The sequence below is a fragment of the Ictidomys tridecemlineatus genome, chromosome 8 (genome assembly GCF_052094955.1).
Source record: "Ictidomys tridecemlineatus isolate mIctTri1 chromosome 8, mIctTri1.hap1, whole genome shotgun sequence".
Taxonomy (NCBI): domain Eukaryota; kingdom Metazoa; phylum Chordata; class Mammalia; order Rodentia; family Sciuridae; genus Ictidomys; species Ictidomys tridecemlineatus.
This window is the reverse complement of record NC_135484.1, coordinates 31,189,544-31,214,290: the sequence shown is the minus strand read 5'-3', so window position 1 is coordinate 31,214,290 and position 24,747 is coordinate 31,189,544. Positions and strand designations below refer to the sequence as shown.

Sequence of the window (24,747 nt, the reverse complement as noted above, 5' to 3'; positions counted from 1 at the left end):
TCCTTCACTAAAGTCTCATTCCATGAAGACAGGTATTTCTGCTTATCCTATTCACTGATATTGCTAGTATTCAGACTGCTTGGCACATCATAGGTACTTCATAAATACTTATGAAATGAATGAATGAACACAAATGCATAAATAATCCCTGGGGCGTAATAAGATATAACTTAAAATCCTAATGCTCTGTCAATCAGACTGTCCTGAGTTCAAGTATTAGCATTCCCACAATTGTATGAACTTGAGCCACTGACTTAACTGCTCCAAACCTAATATATTGTTTTTTTTAAATCTCACCAGATACTGGAAGATAACAATGTACCAAAACAAAGACACATAATACCTGATATAAGGAATAGAGTGAATAGTTAATAAAAGAGCAGGCTGGGTGTAGTGGCATACACCTGTAATCCCAGAGGCTCAGGAGGCTAAGGCAGGAGGATTGGTAGTTCAAAGCCAGCCTCAGTAACTTATTGAGGCCCTAGGCAACCTAGTGAGATGGTGTCTGTAAATAAAATATAAAAGGGCTGGGGATCTGGCTCAGTGGTTAAGTGCCCCTGGGTTCAATCCCTGGGACACAAATAAATAAGCATTAAAAAATACTAGTTTAGATGCCTTCTAGAAAAAGACTTAAATAAAGCAAGGAGTACAGGTATTACAATACAACTAAGTTCACCAATGTATCTGGACCTCCTGTCTGACTTTCTGCCCACACCTGCAGGAGGGCAGTGCTCCAAGCGCTTACATTAAACAGGTATAAGCTCGACCTTGCTGAAGGCTTCTAGACTGTGAACTACTAGTGGATCTCATCAGTGACTGTGCACATTATCTTTGACTTCATATGTGCCGATGACCAACACTCAGTATGATTAATATGTTATTCCACTGATGATTCCTTCAAATAATGATAATGGTATGTCACCAGAACAAGAAGGAAGACAGGGGAAATAAATGCACCTGGACTCACAGGACAGTATTTTTTGCACATCTGGGTTCTTCCAAAGCAACTAATAAGCAGAACAATTAACCAATTGCCTTAAGAAAAACCCTGTTTGCAATAGTATAAAAGGCAATTAATTATTCCTTAATAAAAATATTGCTTAGGGATTAGTAAAAACATAAGAGAATTAAGGAAATGAGGACAAAAATTGTCATTTCAGGAAATCAAAACTAACTAGCTATGCCTAACTTCTGCAGTCCGACTCTTGCAACAGTGCCAAGCCAACCACAAATACAAGGGGGTAAGCTCACAGGGCAGCTGAATTGCCATTACACAACTGACTACAAAATGTATTTTAATAAACAAAAAGCAGTCCCATAATACAACTACTGAGTATAGATTATATTTAAGGTGATAAAAACTAATAATTATTGTAATAACTTAAAAATAAATGTAACGAAAAATATACATACAAAGATTTCTGTCATACAATGAGCATTACACTTTATCTATGTAGAACTAAGAGGTTCATTTGTGGGGAAGGCTCAACTTTTAAACATGAAGTCTTAGCATAAAATGTCCATTAACGAAGGACTGGTTGCATGATGTCTGATGTATCTACATAATGAAAAACATTCAGTCGACATGGAGGGGGGAAAACAGCCAAAAATAAGTACAGTATGACCTCCTTTTCACTAAAAAATATGTAAATACTTCTGTAGGCAAGACATATTAAAACCTTTAATTTAAGCACTGACATTTTAGCAAGGACCACAGGAAAAAAACAAACAATAATAGTACTTTAATTTACTGATAAAAACAAAACAAGTTAGTGAGAAAAGGAATGACTGGAGGAAACAAAATAATGGTCAGGGAAGACATCTCTAAAGAAGTGACTTTTGCTCAGAGGCCTGAATGTCAAGAAGGAGCCAGTTACATAACAATCTGAGAAGTGTGAAGCAGAGGAACAGTAAGTGCAAAGGACATGGGGTGCAATGAAGCAAGAAGAAGGCCTATGTGCTAGACTGTGGCAGTAGCAAGGAAGAGAGAGGTAGGAGATGATGAGTGCGGAAGGGATTAGATATGGAGGATGCTCTGGGGCGCGGGCGCACATTGGGATTCACAGGTGATAGTAAGTTTCAAGCACTGTTGCTGAGTTGTAAGTTGTGGAATGACATGATCTGACTGATAGGTTTAAAAGTATGTCTTGGCTACTAAGTAGAAAAGACTACAGACAGGCAAGAATGGAAGGAGGGAGAACAGTTTGGAGGCTGTAGGCTTCCAGAGAAGTAACAGCAGCTTCTTTCTGGGTGGTGACAGAAGAGATGGAGAGATGGGCAAATGAGTCATAGACAAATGAGATCTGCATTTACATTAAATGTAGGGAGGGAAGACTCTCACTGTCAGAGTTCAGGGTTAGGACCAAGGATATGAAAGTTCATGCTCTGGGCGGAGGCACGAAGATGGTTCACGGACAGGAGCAGTCAGAAAAGGTTCCCTGCAGCACCACTGAGTCACACTGTAAAAGATTTAATTCAAAAAACAAAGAGTTTTGCTCAAGTTCAGTCAGACACAACATTTATGTTCATTCATATTTAAAAAAAAAAAAAGTCACTGGAAAGAAGACGACTTTCACTCTTCAGCTCCCCTGGGAGTTGGGCTCCTCGGTGTTACATGCCTATAATCCCAGTGGCACAGGAGGCTGAGGCACGAAGATCCTGAGTTCAAAGCCAGCCTCAGCAACAGCAAGGCACTAAGCATCTCAGTGAGACCTTGTCTCTAAATAAAATATATAATAGTACAGATTAGAGATGGGGATGTGGCTCAGTGTTTGAGTGCCCCTGAGTTCTATCCCTAGTACCAAGAAAACAAACTGCCTTGGATCATTTATTAATTTCCACACCTTAAGCTTGGGAAATTTCAATAATGAAATCAAAGCTACTGAGTTTTTCTCCTGAAGGGAAAATAAACTCAACCAAATATTTTCAGATATACGACATTAGAAGTAGACATTTTGCAGGAGGGGAGGGGCAATTTTTACTCTCCCCCCACATTTCCTGTATAAGCTCCATTCTTATTTTACCAACACAGAAAGGAAAAAGAAAAAGAAACATTGATATACATCCCCTCCCCTATTCCAGAATAAATACACAGTTCAGTCAGACACAGCACTTACGTTCACTCATATTTTTAAAAAATATGAGTAAACTCACTAACTTCTCAGGACTGGAACTCTTACTAATGAAAAGCTCACCAAAAAGAGAAGTCAATGATGCTAGCTTCCCTTTGGCACAGTCATGTGTTAACATGCAAAAACAAGTGTCTGCTTCACCAGACCCTGAAGTGAAGAACTCGGTATACATTTATACAGACTTTTAATTTTATCTCAAAGTCCTAAGAACCTTGAGCAGACAAAAGTCATGAAGTGATCTTTCTTAAAACAGGGAAAGCATTTTCACAGTGTGAAAAGCTACTTAACAACACAGTGTTTTTTTTTCAGTTCTAGACTGCGTTGAAGTAGTAATTGTATTCTGAAGGAGGCAAATAATAAAAAGTGAAATAAATCATTTAACAAAAATGTTTTTCAATCACCTCTCTTAACATTCATAACATGGGCTGAAGTTTACACTTCATGCCTCCCTAGAAAGTTCTGACATCCCAAATTTTAGGGAAAACATGCAGAGATGAACATGTGATACATTATACATATTAAGCAGAAACTTCTATATCATAAATTCTGAAGCAGAGATTTTATGTCACCGATGGATCTGCTTAATTTTTTTTTTAGCAGTTAACTTTTAGTCACTCCTTTTTCAAATTATTTAAGAAATTCTCAAATGCAGGAATTCTCATGAGCATTAGCAGTAAGACTTACTATAACATGTAAGTATGGGAAAATTTTATCTCAAGGACTGCATTTTAGAGTCAGTTATTCTCATTTTTATTCATCAATTTCTACAATTCATAGTTTTATTAATTCTGATAGGATTTGCACCAGAAACTTTCGTACTCACAACAATCCCATCTCCTAATGCTTAGAAAAAGTTCACAAATCTTGGTGGAAAACTCTAGTTGGTCTAGTAAATGGCTGTTTTCACTGTGGAATTTTATAAATATGTATCATGGACCCAGATATGACATCTGGCCTTTTAGTAATAATCCTGCATATGTTAAAAGAGTTTTCAGGACTCTAAAATTTTGTTTAGAATTCTATTCTGTTAAAGTTGGAGAGACCAAAATTCAGCCCACAGAAAAAATATGTAAGAAAACCATATCCTAGAGAGTTGAACAACTTATTCAAGCTCATTCTACTTGGATCCAATTAAGGAAATGAACGTGCCCACACACATAGAAATTTTCCTATTATCCACTGAATTTCCCAACTTGTTTACTTTCTCAAAACTCTGATTAATCAGGGAATTACAATATAAGCCACAATGCGATAAAAATATAGCTAAAATGGGTAAAATTTTAGTCTGTAAAAGCTGGCAAGGATTTTGAGCAATTTAACTCTAATACACTGACTGGTGGGAGTACAACCTGGTACAACTATTTTAGGAAACTATTTTTGCTGTATCTACTGAAGCTGATCAAACATATATCCTATGCCCCAACCACTCAAATCTGAAGTGCACACATGCAACAGAAAAATACAGAATGTTCAGAGAAGCACTGTTTATAATAGCAAAAAACAAAACCAAAATAAATCAAAGAGCAGAAATACAACAAATGTCCACAAATATTGGAAAGAACAGCTTGTGGTACATTTGAATGTGGAATACTATAAATGAGAACTAATGGCCTACAGCTAAATGGATGATTCCCACAAACACGATGAGAGAATGAAGCCCAATACAAAGTAAAACATACCACTTTTGAACGATTAACGTTCAAAAGCCAGGGAAATTCATCAATGATGTTAAAAGTCGGGATGTTCTGGAAGGCATGGATGGCATATAAGCATGAAATGGACTTCTGGGGTGCATAATATTCTATTACTTGATATGTGGTGTTATGATGGATAATTCATTGAACTACACATTAATAATCTGTGTACTACATAATATGAGCATGCTTCTACTTTTAAAAGTTTTTTTTTAAATCCCAACTTTATACATGTTACATATTTCAATACATATCTTCTGCTTCTTTTAAAAATGTGAGTTCTCTCTGTGTGTTCTAGAGACATTTTTCTATATTGCTGGTGTTTGAACAAGGATGAATGGTCCAGGGGAAAACATTCTTCTGAGGTTTACTCACATGATAGGCTCAGACATTTCAACCCAGAAAGGCTTGCTTACTTTTATGCTACATATCACAGGTAGGAGTTTGTCTCAAAGAAAATTCAGAGGGATGACAGAGAAAGCTATATATTTTATTTCCAGATTGCTAACAAAAATGTTACTTTTGAAAATCTCAATCTGGAGTTTGGGAATGAAATATAAGTATTCCTTACATGCATGATGATCTTCTAAATCTAGAATAACAGTTTTATTTACATGTCAGTTTCAGTCTACTGGGAATGACTGCCCGGAATACTGGGTGAAGGATGAGATGCAGGCTGGGGTAGAGTGCTTGCCTATCACACTTAAGGCACTGGGTCCGAAACTCAGCACCACATAAAAATAAATAAATAAAGCAAAGGTATTGTGTCCATCTACAACTAAAAATATTTTTTTTCAAAATGACTACATGCCATGGGCGGCCTGCAATAAAGAAAAATGTCTATGCAGTGAGAGGACAATGTCAAAAACAACTGACTGACTCTGCTGTAGAGTCCGTGCTTCCATAGGATAAAAGTATTTGCTTAACCATTTTAATGTTCCACAGAGAAATTCTAAAATAAACTTCTAGCTCATTACAGTTCTTTAACTTATTCTTTAAAACCGGCATTATCTTAATAAGTGTATATCTATAATAATTATGATTTTAATTTCTGTAATTACATAATTTTAACATAATCATATATCTATAATATGTAAAATATACCTATTACATATGTATGTAAACAATTATAAAATTTAAATATATTCAGTTATATCACTGCAATATGGTTTAATTGCTGTACTAATGATGCAAACATAGCACTTTAGAATATCTTTAACAAAGACAGGTATAGCATAATGGAATGAAATTGGAAATCAATGATAAAAAAAGGAAGGAAAAATCCTACACCATATGGAAAATGAACAATATGTTATTGAATGATCAATGGGTTACAGAAGACATAAAGGAAGAGATAAAAAAATTCTTAGAGTCAAATGATTATACGGAATCTATGGGACACAATGAAAGTAGTTTTAAGAGAGAAATTCATTTCCTGGAGTTCTTTCATCAAAAAAAGAAAAAACCAACAAATAAATGAACTCACACTACACCTCAAAAACCTAGAAAAGGAAGAACAAAACAACAGTAAATGTAGTAGAAGACAAGAAATAATTAAAATTAGAGCAGAAATAAACGAAACTGAAACAAAAAAAAACCATTGAAAAAATTGACAAAACTAAAAGTTGGTTCTTTGAAAAAATAAATAAGATAGACAAGCCCTTAGCTATGCTAACAAAAAGAAGAAGAGAGAGAACTCAAATTACTAATATACGGGATGAAAAAGGCAATATCACAACAGACACTACAGAAATACAGAAGATAATTAGAAAGTATTTTGAAACCCTATATTCTAATAAAATAGAAGATAGCGAAGATATCGATAAATTTCTTAAGGCATATGATTTGCCCAGATTGAGACAGGAAGACACACACAATTTAAACAGACCAATAACAAAGGAAGAAATAGAAGAAGCCATCAAAAGACTACCAACCAAGAAAAGCCCTGGACTGGATGGGTATACAGCGGAGTTCTACAAAACCTTTAAAGAAGAATTAATACCAATACTTTTCAAGCTATTTCAAGAAATAGAAAAAGAAGGAGCTCTTCCAAATTCATTCTATGAGGCCAACATCACTCTGATCCCAAAACCAGACAAAGACACTTCAAAGAAAGAAAACTACAGACCAATATCTCTAATGAACTTGGATGCAAAAATTCTCAATAAAATTCTGGCGAATCGAATACAAAAACAAAAACATATCAGAAAACTCGTGCACCATGATCAAGTAGGATTCATCCCTGGGATGCAAGGCTGGTTCAATATACGGAAATCAATAAATGCTATTCACCACATCAATAGGCTTAAAGACAAGAACCATATGATCATCTCGATAGATGCAGAAAAAGCATTTGACAAAATACAGCATCCCTTTATGTTCAAAACACTAGAAAAACTAGGGATAACAGGAACTTACCTCAACATTGTAAAAGCTATATATGCTAAACCTCAGGCTAGCATCATTCTAAATGGAGAAAAACTGCAGGCATTCCCTCTAAAATCTGGAACAAGAAAGGGATGTCCTCTATCACCACTTCTATTCAATTTAGTTCTCGAAGTACTAGCCAGAGCAATTAGACAGACAAAAGAAATTAAAGGCATAAAAATAGGAAAAGAAGAAATTAAATTATCGCTATTTGTGGATGACATGATAATATACTTAACAGACCCAAAAGGATCTACAAAGAAGCTGCTAGAGTTAATAAATGAATTCAGCAAAGTGGCAGGATATAAAATCAACACGCACAAATCAAAGGCATTCCTGTATATCAGCAACAAAACCTCTGAAATGGAAATAAGGAAAACCACTCCATTCACAATATCCTCAAAGAAAATAAGATACTTGGGAATCAACCTAACAAAAGAGGTGAAAGATTTATACAATGAAAACTACAGAACCCTAAAGAGAGAGATAGAAGAAGATCTCAGAAGATGGAAAAATGTACCCTGTTCATGGATAGGCAGAACTAACATCATCAAAATGGCGATATTACCCAAAGTTCTCTACAGGTTTAATGCGATGCCAGTCAGAATCCCAAAGGCATTTCTTGTAGAAATAGATAAAGCAATCATGAAATTCATATGGAAAAACAAAAGACCCAGAATAGCAAAAGCAATTCTAAGCAGGAAGTGTGAATCTGGAGGTATAGAGATACCAGAGCTCAAACTGTACTACAAAGCAATAGTAACAAAAACAGCATGGTACTGGTACCAAAACAGGCAGGTGGACCAATGGTACAGAATAGAGGACACAGAGACTAATCCACAAAGTTACAACTATCTTATATTTGACAAAGAGGCTAAAAACATGCAATGGAGGAAGGATAGCATCTTCAACAAATGGTGTTGGGAAAATTGAAAATCCATATGCAACAAAATGAAATTGAATCCCTTTCTCTCGCCAGCCACAAAAGTTAACTCAAAATGGATCAAGGAGCTAGATATAAAAACAGAGACACTGCGTCTGATAGAAGGAAAACTTGGCTACGATCTACATATTGTGGGGTCGGGCTCCAAATTCCTTAATAGAACGCCCGTAGCCCAAGAGTTAATAACAAGAATAAACAAATGGGACCTACTTAAACAAAAAGTTTTTTTCTCAGCAAGAGAAACAGTAAAAGAGGTAAATAGAGAGCCTACATCCTGGGAACAAATTTTTACCCCTCACACCTCAGATAGAGCCCTAATATCCAGAATGTACAAAGAACTCAAAAAATTAAACAATAAGATAACAAATAACCCAATCAACAAATGGGCCAAGGACCTGAACAGACACTTCTCAGAGGAGGACATACAATCAATCCACAAGCACATGAGAAAATGCTCACCATCTCTAGCAATCAGAGAAATGCAAATCAAAACCACCCTAAGATACCATTTCACTCCAGTAAGATTGGCAGCCATTATGAAGTCAAACAACAATAAGTGTTGGCGAGGATGTGGGGAAAAGGGCACACTTGTACACTGCTGGTGGGACTGAAAAATGGTGAGGCCAATTTGGAAAGCAGTATGGAGATTCCTGGGAAAGCTAGGAATGGATCCACCATTTGACCCAGCTATTGCCCTTCTTGGACTATTTCCTGAGGACCTTAAAAGAGCGCACTATACGGATACGGCCACATCAATGATTATAGCAGCACAATTCACAATAGCTAGATTGTGGAACCAACCTAGATGCCCTTCAATAGATGAGTGGATAAAAAAATTGTGGCAGCTATACACAATGGAGTATTATGCAGCACTAAGAAATGACAAAATCATAGAATTTGCAGGGAAATGGATGGCATTAGAGCAGATTATGCTAAGTGAAGCTAGCCAAGCCCTAAAAAACAAATGTCAAATGTCTTCTTTGATATAAAGAGAGCCACTAAGAATAGAACAGAAAGGAAGAGCATGAGGAAAAGACTAACAGTAAACTAAGACGAATGGGGGGAGAGAAAGGGAGAGAGAAGGGAAAACATATGGAAATGGTAGGAGACCTTCAGTGATACACAAAATTATAAGAGGTTATGAGAGGCAAGGGGGAGGGGGAAAAAAGGGGGAGAGAATTGAACAACAGCAGAGGAGGTAGAGAGGGAAGATGGGAGGGAAGGGGAGGGGAGGGGGGATAGTAGGGGATAGGAAAGGTAGCAGAATACAACAGTCACTAATATGCCATTATGTAAAAATGTGAGTATGTAACAGAAGTGAGTCTGCATTATGTATTTGGGGAGTTCAAAACCCAATTGAGTCAAATGTATGAAAGATGATATATCATGAGCTCTGTAATGTTTTGAACAATCAATAAAAAAAATGGAAAAAAAATAAAATCACCTCAGTTGATAATTAAAAAAAAAGAGACAGATATAGCAAAAAACAACAACAACAACAAAAACTTTTATGTTTAAAACCACTTTGTTTCTTCTATCCTGTTCTTGAACAAACAGAATTGCCAGATTACAATACTGGTAAAAGAAAACAAAATTCCAATCTTACTGTTTTTGAGGGGTTTCTCTAAGAACCAAAAATCTTTTGACTGCTGTTTTGTTTTCTGGTATAAACTAAATGATACAACTCAGATGTTTTACAAGCTGTCATATATCTGATTGAGTCCAAGATGAAAGTGAACTTCCTCATTACAGCCCTTTAGCTTTGGCTGAGCAGATGCTGACACACTAACTACTATACTTACAATGCCCTATCTTTAGATTCTCCTACAAAATAAATAATTTGCACTAACATGAATTCAGAAGATGAAAATGCTAGCGTGAAGAAAAGAGTCTAAACAGGGTGCTGAGTACTTTTTATTCATCACATCCATCCAGTATTATTAGCATCACCAGATTGGGGGTGGAGGGAATGAACTAAAGTTTCTCACTTCTGCTTCTCACTTCCCCATGGTTTTTGCATAGTCCTCACCAGGAAGGTGTACTGGATGATGGGCTAGATTTTTAACAGTGGTTTGCTCTGTCTAAATCTAAACCTCTCTTCATTTAAATATTTTTGAATCTCAGAAATTAGAACAATTACACAGTGGTGACTGGTTTCACTAAATTCATGACCCAAAAATCTCAAATGTGTACTCAGTCTGTCAAATCCTCCTCTTCCACTCCCTCTGGTATGTTCAATGTCTCAACTTTCCCAACCATAAGCAGTGCACTCTCTTTTCTTTCCAAAACATTCCATTTTATAAACTTTCATTCCATTGCATAAAATTCTGTTTTCCCTCTAATTTTTTGATGACTTTCCCTCATATTTCACTTAAAAACAGGCCAGCCGGAGAGTTCTCCTATCTTTGCTTAACCCATTTCCATCCAGATCAGCCATGCCTTGTACAGTGGATAAAAACAAATCTCTCACTAGCAGTACATTCCCAATCCCCTCTGGCCTTCAAATACATTTGTTTTATACTTATACTCTCATTAGAATCTTCCTTTTCTGGTGGAAAAATGTAACACCTTCCCTGACCCTCATTCTACTCCCACGGCAGAGTCTGCTAGCTACTAAATATTGAGCCATCCCTTTTCTCTCTAATGAAAGCAAGCCCCAATTTTGGTGAACAACAGCTTAAAGAGGTTTGTAGCCTCCCTAGTGGCTATGTGTAACCTTGAGATCAATAAAGCTGAGGTGTGCAGAACTCTGCAAATCTACACTTAGAAAATAGACATGAGAACACTCTTTTCAAAGTTAGCAGTTTGCTGAATCCAATTCTCTGCTTTTATCTTAGTTTCTCAGTAGCATTAGCCACAGATGATGCCTCACTCTTGAACATTCCTTAATTTCTAGTAATCTACCGTATGCTCTTTTTTGTTCTTAATTCCCTGGTTATGTCTTCTCAGATTCCCCGTGTTGCTTTTCCCTGTCCTCCTGCTTTAACAGTTGTTAGTTGTTAGTTCTCTAGCCCTTTACTCTTAACTCATACTTTAAGGATTACTTCAGATTTATGGTTTTAATAACCACTTATGCCTGATGACACTCTGATTTCCAAAGGCATATACCTAAACCATTTGTTATCTCCCTTACTGACCTTTTTTTTCACATGTTAGGCAAGCACTCTACCACTCAACTACATCTAATAAATCACTTAAGATGTCCATAAGACATCTCAAAATTTGCTAGGTCAGAACAGAACTCTCCTTGATGAGTCCCTTCCATTTCACATATTCTTACTACCATTCACTCAGTTGCTCGATGCAGAACTTACAGAGTCACCTCTGACTCCTCTCTCTCAGCACCACTCCCTTTCATAAGCAAGTCCTACTGGCTCTGCTTCCAAAATACACCCATTGCTTCTTTCCATCCTTTTTATCACTCTGGTACAAGCCAGCATCTCTCTCTCTCTACAGACCTCTACAATGACCACTATATCCTCTGGCTATTCTCCCTAAGTAGCAGTCAAAGTAATAGTTCCAAAGCACAGATTGATTGTATTTCCCCCTGCTTAAAAGTTTTCAATTAATTTCTACTCCCTCGTAGAATGAAATCTAAACTCCCCACACAGCCTACAAAGCCCTACATGAGTCACACAGCCTCCTCTCTGATTCCTCTCCAGCTACTCTGTTTCTGTGGTACTGGGGATTGAACCCAAGGGCACTTTACCATGGAGCTACATCCCCAATCCTTTTTATTTTAAGACAGGACCTTGTTGACTTGCCCAACTTGTGATCCTCCTGCCTTGGCCTCCTAAGTCACTAGAATTCTCACTGTATGCCACTAAGCCAGCCACTCTTGCCTCAGGTGCTGTGCTTTGGACATCATGGCTTGGATCTTCCCCTTGCCCCTGCCCCTCGCTCCATTGTTCTGACTATCTCAGGCTCTGGACTGCTTTAGAATTTTTTAAAAAGCATCAAAAGGTCATTTTCTTTTTTAAAAAATTGGTTATTTTTAGTTATACATGACAGAAGGATTCATTTTGATATAATTATATAAGCATGGAATGTATTTTATTCGGATTAGGTCTCCATTCTTGTGGATGTCCACAATGGTGGGATTCACTATGGTGTATTCATATAGTATACAGGGAAATTATTTCAGATTCATTTCACTGTCTTTCCTTTTCTTATTCCCCCTTCCTTCTCTTGATCCTACCATGGAGCTACATCCCCATTTCTTATCTACTCCTCTCCTCTCCCCACTTATTGAGAGTTAATTTCCACGTATCAGTGAAAACATTCAACCTTTAGTTTTGGGGGGCTGGCTTATTTAATTTGGCATGATCCATCCATTTACTGGCAAGTATCATAAAGTCACTCTTAACATTTGAGTAATACACTATTGTTTTTAATACTAGCCATTCCCTCCATCTGCAATGTTCTTTCCCTATATCTTTTCTCTGCAAGCCCTTCCTTGTCCTTATTTAGGGACTACCTAAGTGAAGGCAGCTTCTGCCAGGTACTTGCTCTCATATCACTTTTACTTTACTATATTTTCTTCATAGGAAATTGAACTGTTCATTATTTTTTTTATATCACCTGTTCCTACTTACTCCACTGTAAACGACATGAGAATCGGACCTTATAGATTTTACTTATTGTTAAATTGCAATGGTATGAAATAGTTTTCTAGCAAGTATGAGGTGTCAAAAGAATTATTTGCTGAACAAAAGGGGACAATATCAAAATTAAAAATTATGTAGTCTGAACCATTATTCCAGCATTTAAAACTCTGATTAACAGACCTGAGAAGCATCTGGCCACAGTTTCTGTTCACTTAGCAACAGTGCTTTCACTCTTCCTGAGGGAGGTGATCCCATCCCTTAACAACGTGTATTATATGAAAGCCCTTCTCAGTTGAGTCCTGGCTACCTGCATCTTCTGAACAGGTGTGGAGGCCCATGTTCCTACAGAACACACAGCTTCCACACAGGACATTGCTTTGCTTATCGAGGATGGTGACTGTACTTTCTCTTGACTTAATGGTCCCAGTCTTCTTAACAGTTCTAAACATGGGATAGTTGGTGGGGGAGGGGGGTCACAGTAAAACCATACACAGAGCTAGCAACCCGGCCATGAATGTTAACTGAGCTCTTAGTGACTGTGGCCTGATTCCCTTATCTCCTTGCAGTTCCAGTTCACACACAGTCTCCAATCCATGTACTTTCACACCACCTAGTGCTTATTACTTCTACAATCTGAGAACACTGTAGTCACTCCTCATTATCTTCCTCAAATTCCTGACAACATTTAGTGTTGCCAGCAGAGGAGACATACCCTATTTTTTTGGAAGGAGGCCTTTGGTCTCCTTTCTTCACAAATGTCTTGATTTTCCACATGTATAAATTAAAATTATGAACTTTCTTAATTTTCACACAGGTACCTAGATTCACTGGATGCAGATCAGCAACATTTCTAACCAGCAGGAGAAGTCACAAAAAGGAGTGGCTCCGTAGCCACCATCAGAACAGATCTGAGGCTGGAAGAGGAAGGCAGAATCAGTGATGATACCCTGGGAAAAACTGAACAGTCCTCAATGGACCCTTTCTACACTGCCTGTTCTGGGCAGCATGATACTCGAGGATATTCACTTCCTTGTTCCTCTAAGAATAGCAAAGAAAAATCCCAGTCAGAATAAGGGTTATTTTACATGGCTGTACACAGTGGCACTTTTGTAGAACCATCCATAATCTAATTACACCTTTTGCCTCCAAAATACTGGCATCTCATTTAAACCATACAGGTAAAGTGTTAACTGTTGGGAAGTTAATGATTAGATAAAGTAACAATGGAGTCATTTACAGAATTTATATTTCAGCAGTGTTAAAATTCTGATAATAAGAAGTAGTCTTAAGGATGTAGGCTGAAGAATACCTACTCTCAAAGAATTCTGGCAATGCCCTGATGGAAAATCAATGATAGCAAGATGACTAGAATAACTCACAATGTATGATTTAGCTGTGATTTAGGAAAAAAAAAAACAAAATAAAATCTTGTTGGATCAAACCAGATGATTTCCTTTAATTTGTACATATACTCTGAGAAGTAATAATTTCTAATAAAACATCACATTGAATCAGTGTCTGAGCAGTGTAGCAAGGGATAATTTTGGGGGAGTCTTCTATAATATCTGTCTCAACAGATTAAAACATCCTTTGTACTATGGATTGAACATGGTCCATCCCTACTAAAATGCATGCTGAGGCTTGGTCCCCAAAATGTTGGGAGGTGCCTTTGAGAAGTGATTATGTTGCTAGGAGGAATTAATTATTTTCTCTCTTGGAACTAAAGTAGTCATCATGACAGTGGGCTTTCCTAAAGCAAGACTGGCTTCCTCGGCTTGCTCTCTTGCCATGTGATGCGTTCTGCCATATGGATCTCACCCGAAGCTGAGCAGATGTGGATATTATGCTCTTAGAAGTACAAAACTGTGAGTTAAATAATTAATGTGTGCTAGGCGCAGCAGCTCCAGGGTATTGAGAAGAAGAGGATTGGAAGTTCAAGACCAGCCTCAGCCGTTTAGTAAAGCCCTAAGTAACATAGTGAGACACTGTTCAAGATACAAAAAAGATTAAAAAAAAGGGTTAGGGATGTAGCTCAGCGGTCAAGAATTCCTAGGTTCAATGCCCAGTACCAAAAGACAAAAAAATATTTTTTGCTTAATAACCTACCCCTCCCAGTATTTTGTTATAGCAACACAAAAAGGATTACTCTGCTTAATTCTTCCTTGTTTCTTAATTATACACCATGTATTTGCCTTTATAAAACTAACCTAATCAATAGCTAGTCAGATCTTATTCTTAATATGTATCCCTTGAGTTCTTGGTAGTGTTCTTCAATTCCAAATCTATGGAACTGAGTCAGCAAGTCTCAAATCTAATACAGAACCAATGGTTTTAGAACAAATACAAGTATCTCTCATTCTTTTAAGTCTTTATTTCATTAATGAAATAATGTATCATGAATGCTCTGGCATTCTTCAGAAAAATGCAGTATCATCTCTTCTATTATACTTAACTCTTATATTCATTCTAAAGAGTTCTATTACTTTAAACTCTGTCCTTAGAAGAATGCTCCACCTTCCAACAACTGCTGAAATTATCCTTTTAAGAACCTCCACTAAGTTCAGTTAAGAATTGAAAACAAATAGTGAAGTCAATTTGAAACTCAACTCACAACACTGTGTGATCTTCTGGATGTTGGAAGAGATTCGCTGAGCCAGCTGGGCAGGGTCTCCACCAATTCCTGGAGTGTAAGACATGGCTGATTTGTTGACTCACTAAATTCATCAGATGTTGACTGGTTGTTCAGTTTTCTAATCGGTCATCTAGAAAGACACAGTCACATAATTGTATTTTAAAAGTGATTTGTTTACACTTTCCAAGTCATCAATCTGGGAGATTATAGGGTTGAAATCTGGCAACACGATACATCATTAGCAAAACCCTCATGCCTATCGAACAAACAAACAAAAAACAAAAAAAACAAGGCTGGAATTTTAGGGACAAAGTTGTATTCAACGTGCTTAACAATTAAAATAGGTTCTAACTGGACATACTCTTTGAAAATTTCTTTGATCTAAGAAAGATTAAGTGTATTTTCTGGGTATAATTTCTTCTTAAAGAAAATGCAAGCAACTCTAAAGCAGGACCCACATGCTATTAATCTTTCTCCAACATTCAAAACAACTCTCAGCATGGATTAGGCATGTAATTATTAACAGAAAACAAGACTTTGGACTATTCCCAGAAACTTCATTGCATCTAATGCAACATACACAGGGGCAGCTCAGGGACACATAATTAATGGGTTTCCAATTTTCATGGGAAAGACTAAATTTTGAAAGGGCAGAGACACAACTGAGAAGAGAAAAGATATCCTATAATTTTCTCATCATGTTCTTGACAGCAAGGAGAATGAATTCCTCTTCTCTTCCAGCAGTCAGCATCTCAAAATATAAGGCAAAGCAAGAGGTTGCTACAGCAGGAAAGGAAGATGAACTTCTTTCTTGTCTTCAATCCACACCATGCCATTCTGGGTTTAGAAAGGAAGTTGCAAAGGGGTATTCACAGAGCACAGCACTGTGAAAACAAAGAATTTCAACTATTACATCCATCTCCCCACTACGTGTGCCTCAGAACACTGCAAAGTCATCAGATACTAGTAAGCCAAGGTATTATCTATTTTTATTTAAGCTTTGTGTACTCCCCCAAAATTAATACCCATATGTTTATGTGTTGTATATACTTAAAATGTAAATTATATTTGAATTTCTAATTGATGTTGCAAGAAATTACTACTTTAGGAATATATTTTCACCATAATATACTAAATCCAAATCAGCTGTATTTGAGTACTTAAAATCATTAAAGTATATAAGCCTTTTAGGCCTTCCTCAAAGGAAGAGTTAAACTAAAAAAAAAAAATGCCTATACAAAACTCAAATCCAGCTTGTCAATTAGGAGAAAGGATAAAATTATTAAGGTAAACCAACAAAAAACAATGCAATTCAATAAAAAGTCATGTGCTCGGCAAAAGTGACAAAGGCCACAGAAAGGAAAAATTATTATTGCCCTTGTTCCGAAAGCATCCATGAAAGAGAAACATGAGATCCGGAGAGTTGGGTATTACTAGTATGGAGAACAAAGGTGAGAACATGAAGACCAGGGCTGATAGACCCACAACATGTGAAAAGGACTCAAGTATTTGCCAAAGGAAGGGGAGGCTCTTGCCCAGTCCTGGATCTGATGATTCATGGCTGGACAAAAGGGAGGCAGGATAGAAAGGAAAAGAGAAGAACTACCTAACATCTACCACATATCTGAAATGAGAAGACTTTCACAGAGATTGTCTAATGATTGGTAAGCAATCTGTGGCTTTTAAAGATTCACCAGTTGGTCCAAGGTAACAAAACCCTTCCACTCGTGGAGAGGGAATTCAATCCAGGATTCATATTAAAAGTTACCACACAGAACAAATGCCACAGAATAGGAAGGGCCCTGGATGCCAGGCTTGGTCAAAATGTATTGCAATAAAAAGACCACTGGAGATTTTGAATAGAGGAGAAGAGGTTACAAAGATAGCCAAATTTTGAGGATGCTGAAGTCCCTTCTATGAAAAAAGTTTATTTGCAATTACTCATATATACCTTCTCTTGGACTTTAAATCATCTCTAGATTACTTATAATGCCCAATGCAATGTAAATGCACTGTAGATAGTTGCTATACTGCACTGTGTAAGGAATAATGGGGTGGGGGAAAGGTCTGTAAATGTTCTATACAGATGTGATTCAAACAATATAATTTTTACACACAGTTGGTTCAATCTACAGATGTGGAGCTCAAGGGTACAGAGGACGGACTGCATGTGCCTTTGTCTTGAGGGACAGCGCTGAACACTGAATGAGCTGGTAGAACAGCAGGGATCTGCCCAATCCATGGCATGGCAGAACATGCCTGCATTTCTGTTGCATTGTGGAATGTGCTGGGCCACCTGATGTTCTGGGAGCTTCAAGATGCTTTTTATTCTCCTTGTTTCACAGGTTCAGTTTGTCTCTTCTGAACCAAGTCCTACATGTAGAACTGAAACCAATTTCATTAAAGGGCGAATTCAAATCTCGACTCAGACACCTGAGCCACTGCAGCAGGGTGAGAAGAATTAAACTTCCTTTCAGGACTTGTGCCTGTAGCCTCCTGAGGAGCTGGGGGCCATTACAGAACAGACCAGATGTGCAGATTCAATCAGACCAACATTATTCTGAGCATCCTACCAAATGGATCTCTTGATTCTGCATTTTTTAAAAAATAAGAGCTTTATTAATATATAATTCACACACAATTCACTCATTTAAAGTATACAACCTAATTTTTTTAAAATATAAAGTTGTATAACCATCACCATATTACTTTTCAAATATTTCCACTAATCTAAAAAGAAAGCTCACACCCACTAGTAGTTATTCTCATTTTACCCAACAGCTCCCACCAGTAGCAATTGCTAATTTATTTTCTGTCTTTTGCTTATACTGGAGATTTCATATTAATGGAATAGTACAATATGTGTTCCTTGTGACTGGATTTTTTTCTCTCAATGTTTTCAAGGGCTATTTATGTTGCAGAAATGTATCAATACTTCATTTTTTTAATTGACAAATAATATTCTACTATGTGGATAAAGACAATTTTCTTTTCGCTCAATTACATCTTTCTTCCTTGCCTTTTATCAACTAAATCTCTAGAAAAACTGGCTTATAGCTAACACAAATACATTGTGAATAAGAAAATGTTGTATTTGTTATTAATGTGTTCTTTTGGGGAGGTCCTCCACCCACTTTAACCATGGACAGAATGAGTATCACATCCACATCTCCAAGTCATACTCTTAACTTTGTCTTAGTTTAGAGTTGACATGTCTTTGAAACTAAGTGAACTCACCTAGTGCCTGTACAGCTGCCAATGCAATTGGCAATGGGAAATTTGACCTTGGGCAAGATACTTATCATCTAGGTCTTCTGCCAGGACCAAAATGAGATAATGTATGTCCAGGAATGAAATGCCCTTAAAGCCTACACAGAGGAAAGGTGTGATGTGCTTATGTATGTGCAGGGCCTGCCTCTTAACTCTTCAACCACACAGTCAACTGTGACCTACCTCTCTCCACAGACAGAGTATTATCAGAGTCCTGTTAATTCATGTAGTATTTTCCTCAACCGTCAAAACTCATGCACATCTAGCCTAAGTCTTTTTTTTTTTTAATTTTTCAATATTTATTTTTTTAGTTTTCGGTGGACAAAACATCTTTATTTTTTATTTTTTTTTGAGTGCTTCAATGTATTTTATTTTATTTTTTTTTGCTGTTTTATTTTTTTTTATTGTTGGTCGTTCAAAACATTACACAGTTCTTAATACATCATATTTCACAGTTTGATTCTCAGTGTTTCAAGAGTAGCTATCTTCTTTCCAAAGAATCAATTAGACACAAGACAACCAGTTGTCATCATCCCAACTGAAATTCTAAATAAATTTGCAACTAAATTTTAAAAAGTTCCTGTTAGTGAGCAATCTGGGCTCATTTATCCAAAGAGCTGCTACTCTTCCATTGTCCAGAGCTTCTTAGACAAAGAATACAAACGTGACCACCCCAGATAAGTCTTGAATGAAGAATAAAAAGCAATTTGCAAGAGGCCTATTTCTTACCCATTATGCTTTTAACATTTTCCATTAATTCCTATAGCAAGTCTATGAAGGATATATAATTATTGTGGTTTTTCACATGAAGAAACTGAAGCATAATGAGAGCAAGTAATTGTTGAGGATAAACAAGAAAACTAAAATTTGGACTAAATCTTAGAGCTCATTTTCTTAAAACAATAAACCTTTCTGTATAACAAAATTAAGGACAGTTGCACCCATTAAATTTGAATTAGCCAATTTACCACCTTTCTGTAGGCCCCATATGAACTTTTGCTATCTTCACTCCTAAAATTAGGACAACATGAGTTGATCAAGGTAACAATTGAACATCACATTCCTTTTCTACTAACAAGTGATACCTAAAAGGCTCCTCTGTTGAGATGTGAGATATGAGACAAGAGAAATAAAAAGACCAAATAACTAACTTTACTGTGAAAAAATACACACAAATGGATACAGAAATAACTATAATATAAAGTTTACGATCTTTGCATATAGGCTAAGTCAATGCTAGTTTTCAAATTTCATCACTATCTCCAGTCCCAGTCCAAGATGCTATGCACTACAGCACTCTTTGAAAGCCCATTAAGAATTCCTGGTGTCAGTGGACTGTTAAAATGAAAATTAAGAGACAAATGCAAGTCATATCAGCCACCTTTCAAATGTTCAAAAATTTCATGTGGCTAGTGACCAGCAGCTTGGATAGCTCATTTATTCTTCATTTCCATTTCTGCAGAAAATTCTGCTGGACAGTGGTCAACTCATCATCTCAATAATTATCTTTCTATGAAGATATAAAAGCACTATAAAGAGAAAAGGGGGAAGGGAAGATCAAAGTACAACACTCATAAAGAGAGGTTTCTCAAGACTGCTTCTAAGGAACAATAATGAACAAAGGGAACTTTAATACAGAATTTTGAATGTCAAACACTATCCTCAGTTAGTACTGGACATATTGCAACATCCTTAAGATTTCCATTAAGCACAAGCTTCATGTTTTTTTAAAATCTGGCCTAGGCAAAGAAGTGGTTAGTTTCACTTTGTCAATAAGAGCACTGACATAAAATACTGTACTTTCCTCCACCTGTGCCCCCAAATGTGTGTGTGTGTGTGTGTTTGTAAGTAGGTTTTTTTTGTTGTTGTTTTGTTTTTATCTGTTTGTGGACCTGCTCTATTCTCAGTATTTAGCTACACAGTACATGCTGAATAAATGTTTGTAGAATGAATAAACAAATGTACTTACTTCCTCAAAGCACACACCCAGTCTGATGGTAAATAATATCATTTCTAAAACAATGAAATCAACTGCTTTCTTTTAGACCTGAATGATAAAGGTTTATTGCAGCCCTGAACCTTTCTGAGTGCCATTCTCTCTCTAGAAGGCTCGAATCCCATGATCTCCATGTGACTGGCTCCTTTTCCCAGCAAGGTGGGATCACATGCTAGAGATGCCTGATATGAAAAAAGAAGTCACTACTCCTCACACTCTCCACCAATCTAACTTACTGCCTCAAAACACTCATTGCTATTTGAAATGATCCAATTAATATGTTGTTCATTATCTATTCTTACCTCTGGAATACAAACAGGGGAGAGATGGCCCATAGCCCAGTAAATAGTGGATGCTCAGTGAATATGAGGGTGCTCAGTCTCCAAACTGAGTATTCTCTACACAAACTACATGAAGTACATTCTTTAGCTCAGTTCTTTAATTGGTTGAACTATCATACTACAGTATTTGATTTTAGTTCACTGCACCAAGAATTTTTCTTCACTTTTACATATTAAAGTTTCAAATTATATGGGACTACAGCCAATTTTACCCACATTTACTGCAGATCCTTATATAATTCATTTCTCAGTCACCAGCACTAAGATTAAGTAAGGGATCATAACCAAAATTAGGAGCAGCACAAATAAAATATCTAAAGAATAATGAGGCAGACTTTAATGAACTAATATAGTGTCACATTAATTTCCACAGAAATTTTGAACTACAGCCTAATTCTTAACTGGTCACAAGTCTGAGGCCAGCTTCTCAAAGGTGCCTGCAAACCAAAGGCTCATTCACATCACAAGACACAATTTAACATTCGCATCTATCTTTGCCAGATTTGGCACTGAGCACACATGAGCAAAAGAAAGAACCACCTCCAACATTACCAAACAGCACAGCATTTCATGATTACTTCCTTTCCTTCAAATTCTGGCCAAGCTGTAAATCATAATCAGAATACAAGGATCTGAAGTGATCAAAATGATACATATATTTACACACATGTATATATTTTCATATATGTATGTGTGTATATATATATATACACATAATACACATATACATATTTACACACACACACACACACACACACACACACACACACACACGTCTCCAAACAAATATAAGAAATTTGAGAGGAAATAAAAAATGACAGCATTTGACCAGAAGGGTATTCTTTTTGTTTCCTTTTTGTCTGAATTTAAGTAATCTTGAAAACAAGGTGGGAAGGTGGGAATCCTTGAAAGAATTTGTTTTAAAGATCTTTACCTATATACCTATTAAAGACATGTACTGAGAAGGTAATAATAATAATAAAAGTTAGCTTGTCATTCATCAAGCCAAACAAAATCAAACACGATGAGCCTCGGAAAAAATGCAAATAGCTCGTTTGCTACATAAGCGTTTCGGTTCCTCTATAACACAAGTGGCTTTTTTTTTTTTTTTTTTTTTCAATTCCTGAGTTAAAATGAGGAACAGGGCAACTGGTTGGACCTAGAGGCCTCTGCTGCGCGACCAGGGTGTCGGCGGGAAGGTGAAGGCTGGACCGATGAGGAAGGCGGGGCGGACCAGGCTGGGGAAGCCTGTGGGGCTGGAGGAGCTGACCCGGTCAGTCGTGCTGACCCGCCCAGCCCGGCCCTGCTGAGCCCCACGGAGCGTGTGGGGAAAACAGAACGCGCCGCGCAGCCGCGCCGAGTGGGGGGCGTGGACAGCTGCGGGCGCTCCCAGGGCCCCCGCAGCGCGGCCCTTCGCCTCTCGGGAGCCTGCCGCAGGGCGGCGGCCACCAGGCAACGCTCACAAACGCGCGACAGCTGCAGGAACACTGCGTGCCCCGGAAACCTAGCCATGAAAAACCTCTGCCCGCTCTCCAGGCTTACCCCGACCTCCTCCGCTTCCTCCTCCACCTGCGGCGACTGTCATCCGCCGAGTCCCAGAGCCCCCAGCAACAATTCTCAGCTGATGGGCGGTGGCGAGAGGGCGCCCTGCGCGCAGGCTCGGAGTCGAGCCCAGGAAAGGAGGCGGGGCTCACTTCTCTCCCATTGGCCTGTGGGGCTGAGTGACAGCGGCCCTTCCCACCCCTTCTTTTCAAGCTAAGGAATGGAGGTACCAGCAAAATTCCAAGACAGCTGTTCTTTGAAGCCTGAAGTACAGATGATGAAGGCCTGCGTGCAGAACCAGAACCGAAGCGGAGGAAATGGAGGGCGGTGGCGTTCTTTATTCGGTGAAGCTAACCCCTGGACTCGTGTCTTCACCCCCCCCCCTTAAGTTCATTCCTATCCTGTTTGCTAACCTTTAACTCTCAGTAGGTTGTATTCACAGCTCCATTTTAAAATGCGAACACAAATATGGAATCCAAGCAAGAACTATGAAGGAATAAATGAGGAGTCCCCTCCGAGTGCTCACTTGGTAGACAGATTTTCGTAGTGCATGCAAGTCATCCCAGTACATTTCAAGTCATCTTTGAAACGCAGGGTATAGTTTTCACGGAGTTTGAAAACGATCAGAAATGTTCCACTGATAATTATTCAAACATAATGTAATTGTTAATTGAAAAGCAGCAATTGCTTCAAGGAAACAAAATACTCCAACAAATCAAATAGAAGATGTATTGGCTTAGCCTTTGCCTATATTAAGGTAATATTTTCTGAAAGAACACCATGATATGTGATATCAAAAGTCCGGATGCACTTAGACAAAAAACAAAACCAGAATATTTTAGTACTACATGAGCAAATTATAGATTGTTTGCTCTTATGCATACACATATAGTTAAATTAATAAGGTCAGGGTTACTCTCTGGCTCTTCTAAATTACTCTCTGGCTCCTGTAAATGCTCCTCTTCTAGAGAGAAGTGGGCATGTTGGTCATTCAGAGCACATACACCCTTAAAGGCAGTGTGATTCAACTAAAAACATTGTGGATTTTTGTTTTTTGTTTTAGTTTGTTTGGTTTTCTTTGTTTCCAGTGCTGGGGACCAAACCTAGGGCCTGATGGGTAAGTGCTGTATAATTGAGCTATATCCCAGTCCCTGTTGGGGACTTACAGAAATATTGGCCCAATACAGTTAAATTTATTGCTTTTTCAAGACATACAAGAAGTCAGATTTTTGTGTGAAGTTTCTTTTTTTATATTCTTGTATTTTAAAAAAATTCTGTGATTAGACACTATATATATTTGAACCTCTATAATAGGAATTAAAGGTGGAGAGTCCCTAATGGAAAATCTAGGTTTACTTCTTCATTTCACATATTAAAGAAACTGAAACCTCAAAGCACATCAAGGTCACACAGATCATTATGAACAGCACAGGTACAAATACACTAATTCAGAATCTAGAGTATTTTCTTCCATATTATTCATTCAGGAAATGCTCAATAGGATCCTTCCATGTTCTAGGTTCTTTGCCATTGCACAGAGATTTCAAGACAAATAGGCTATAGTATTTTCCATCAAGGATCTCAAGGAGTGGTTGCTTTCCTAGGGCACTGTAATATGTGCTAATAGAGATTTGGATAAAGCACAGTAGAAACCTAGAGATGGGTATGCCTTACTTTGGGGCAGGGCCAATTTCGAAGAGGAAGTATCACAGGATTTTTAAACATGTATAAGATTTCACTTGAATACAAGATGGAAAAGGATATTTCAGGCAAAAAAAAAAAACAATATGTAAAATGTTGTAATGCAATAGGCAAGTGTAAACTTTTAGGGATTCCTATGTAAGTTATTTAAATAAAGCATAGTATATGGATTAGAGACACGGGAGACTGGAAAGGCAAATAGTGTTTTTAAAATGAAAAACCTCTATTCATGTTCAATGACTACCTTACAGAAGTCGAGCTATTAAAGAATTTTGAGCAAAGGTACGAGGTACTCATAATTCTATACCATGAAGAAAACTGTGGGGAGGTTGGGAAAATTAAAGGGAAAAAAACATTTGAGGATAAAGGCAGAAAGACTACTTAGGAAGTCACTGAAATGATAGCATTCCTCAATTAAAAAAAAAACCGACATCAGAGATTTTGATGGACTGAACTAAGGTAA

The 24,747-nt window shown here is 37.4% G+C and overlaps 1 protein-coding gene and 1 long non-coding RNA gene across 3 annotated transcripts in view; both read right to left on the bottom strand.

Annotated features, from left to right (window-relative positions):
• Stx7 (syntaxin 7) overlaps positions 1-22,712 on the bottom strand; it is a 47,577-nt gene extending 24,865 nt beyond the window's left edge. For both annotated transcript variants that reach the window (XM_005329762.4, XM_013360526.4), the window contains exons 1-2: positions 22,584-22,712; positions 15,414-15,564 (exon numbers count right to left, since the gene is read on the bottom strand). In XM_005329762.4, the coding sequence (XP_005329819.1) occupies positions 15,414-15,498 (85 nt within the window). In that variant the 5' untranslated portion in view covers positions 15,499-15,564; positions 22,584-22,712. The remainder of the gene's footprint in view (positions 1-15,413; positions 15,565-22,583) is intronic.
• LOC144366033 (uncharacterized) lies at positions 1,728-15,407 on the bottom strand. Its single transcript, XR_013424849.1, has 2 exons — positions 13,621-15,407; positions 1,728-2,719 (listed from the first exon to the last, which is right to left on the bottom strand). It is a non-coding gene; the product is annotated as an uncharacterized LOC144366033 (long non-coding RNA).
• Positions 22,713-24,747: the final 2,035 nt, after the last annotated feature.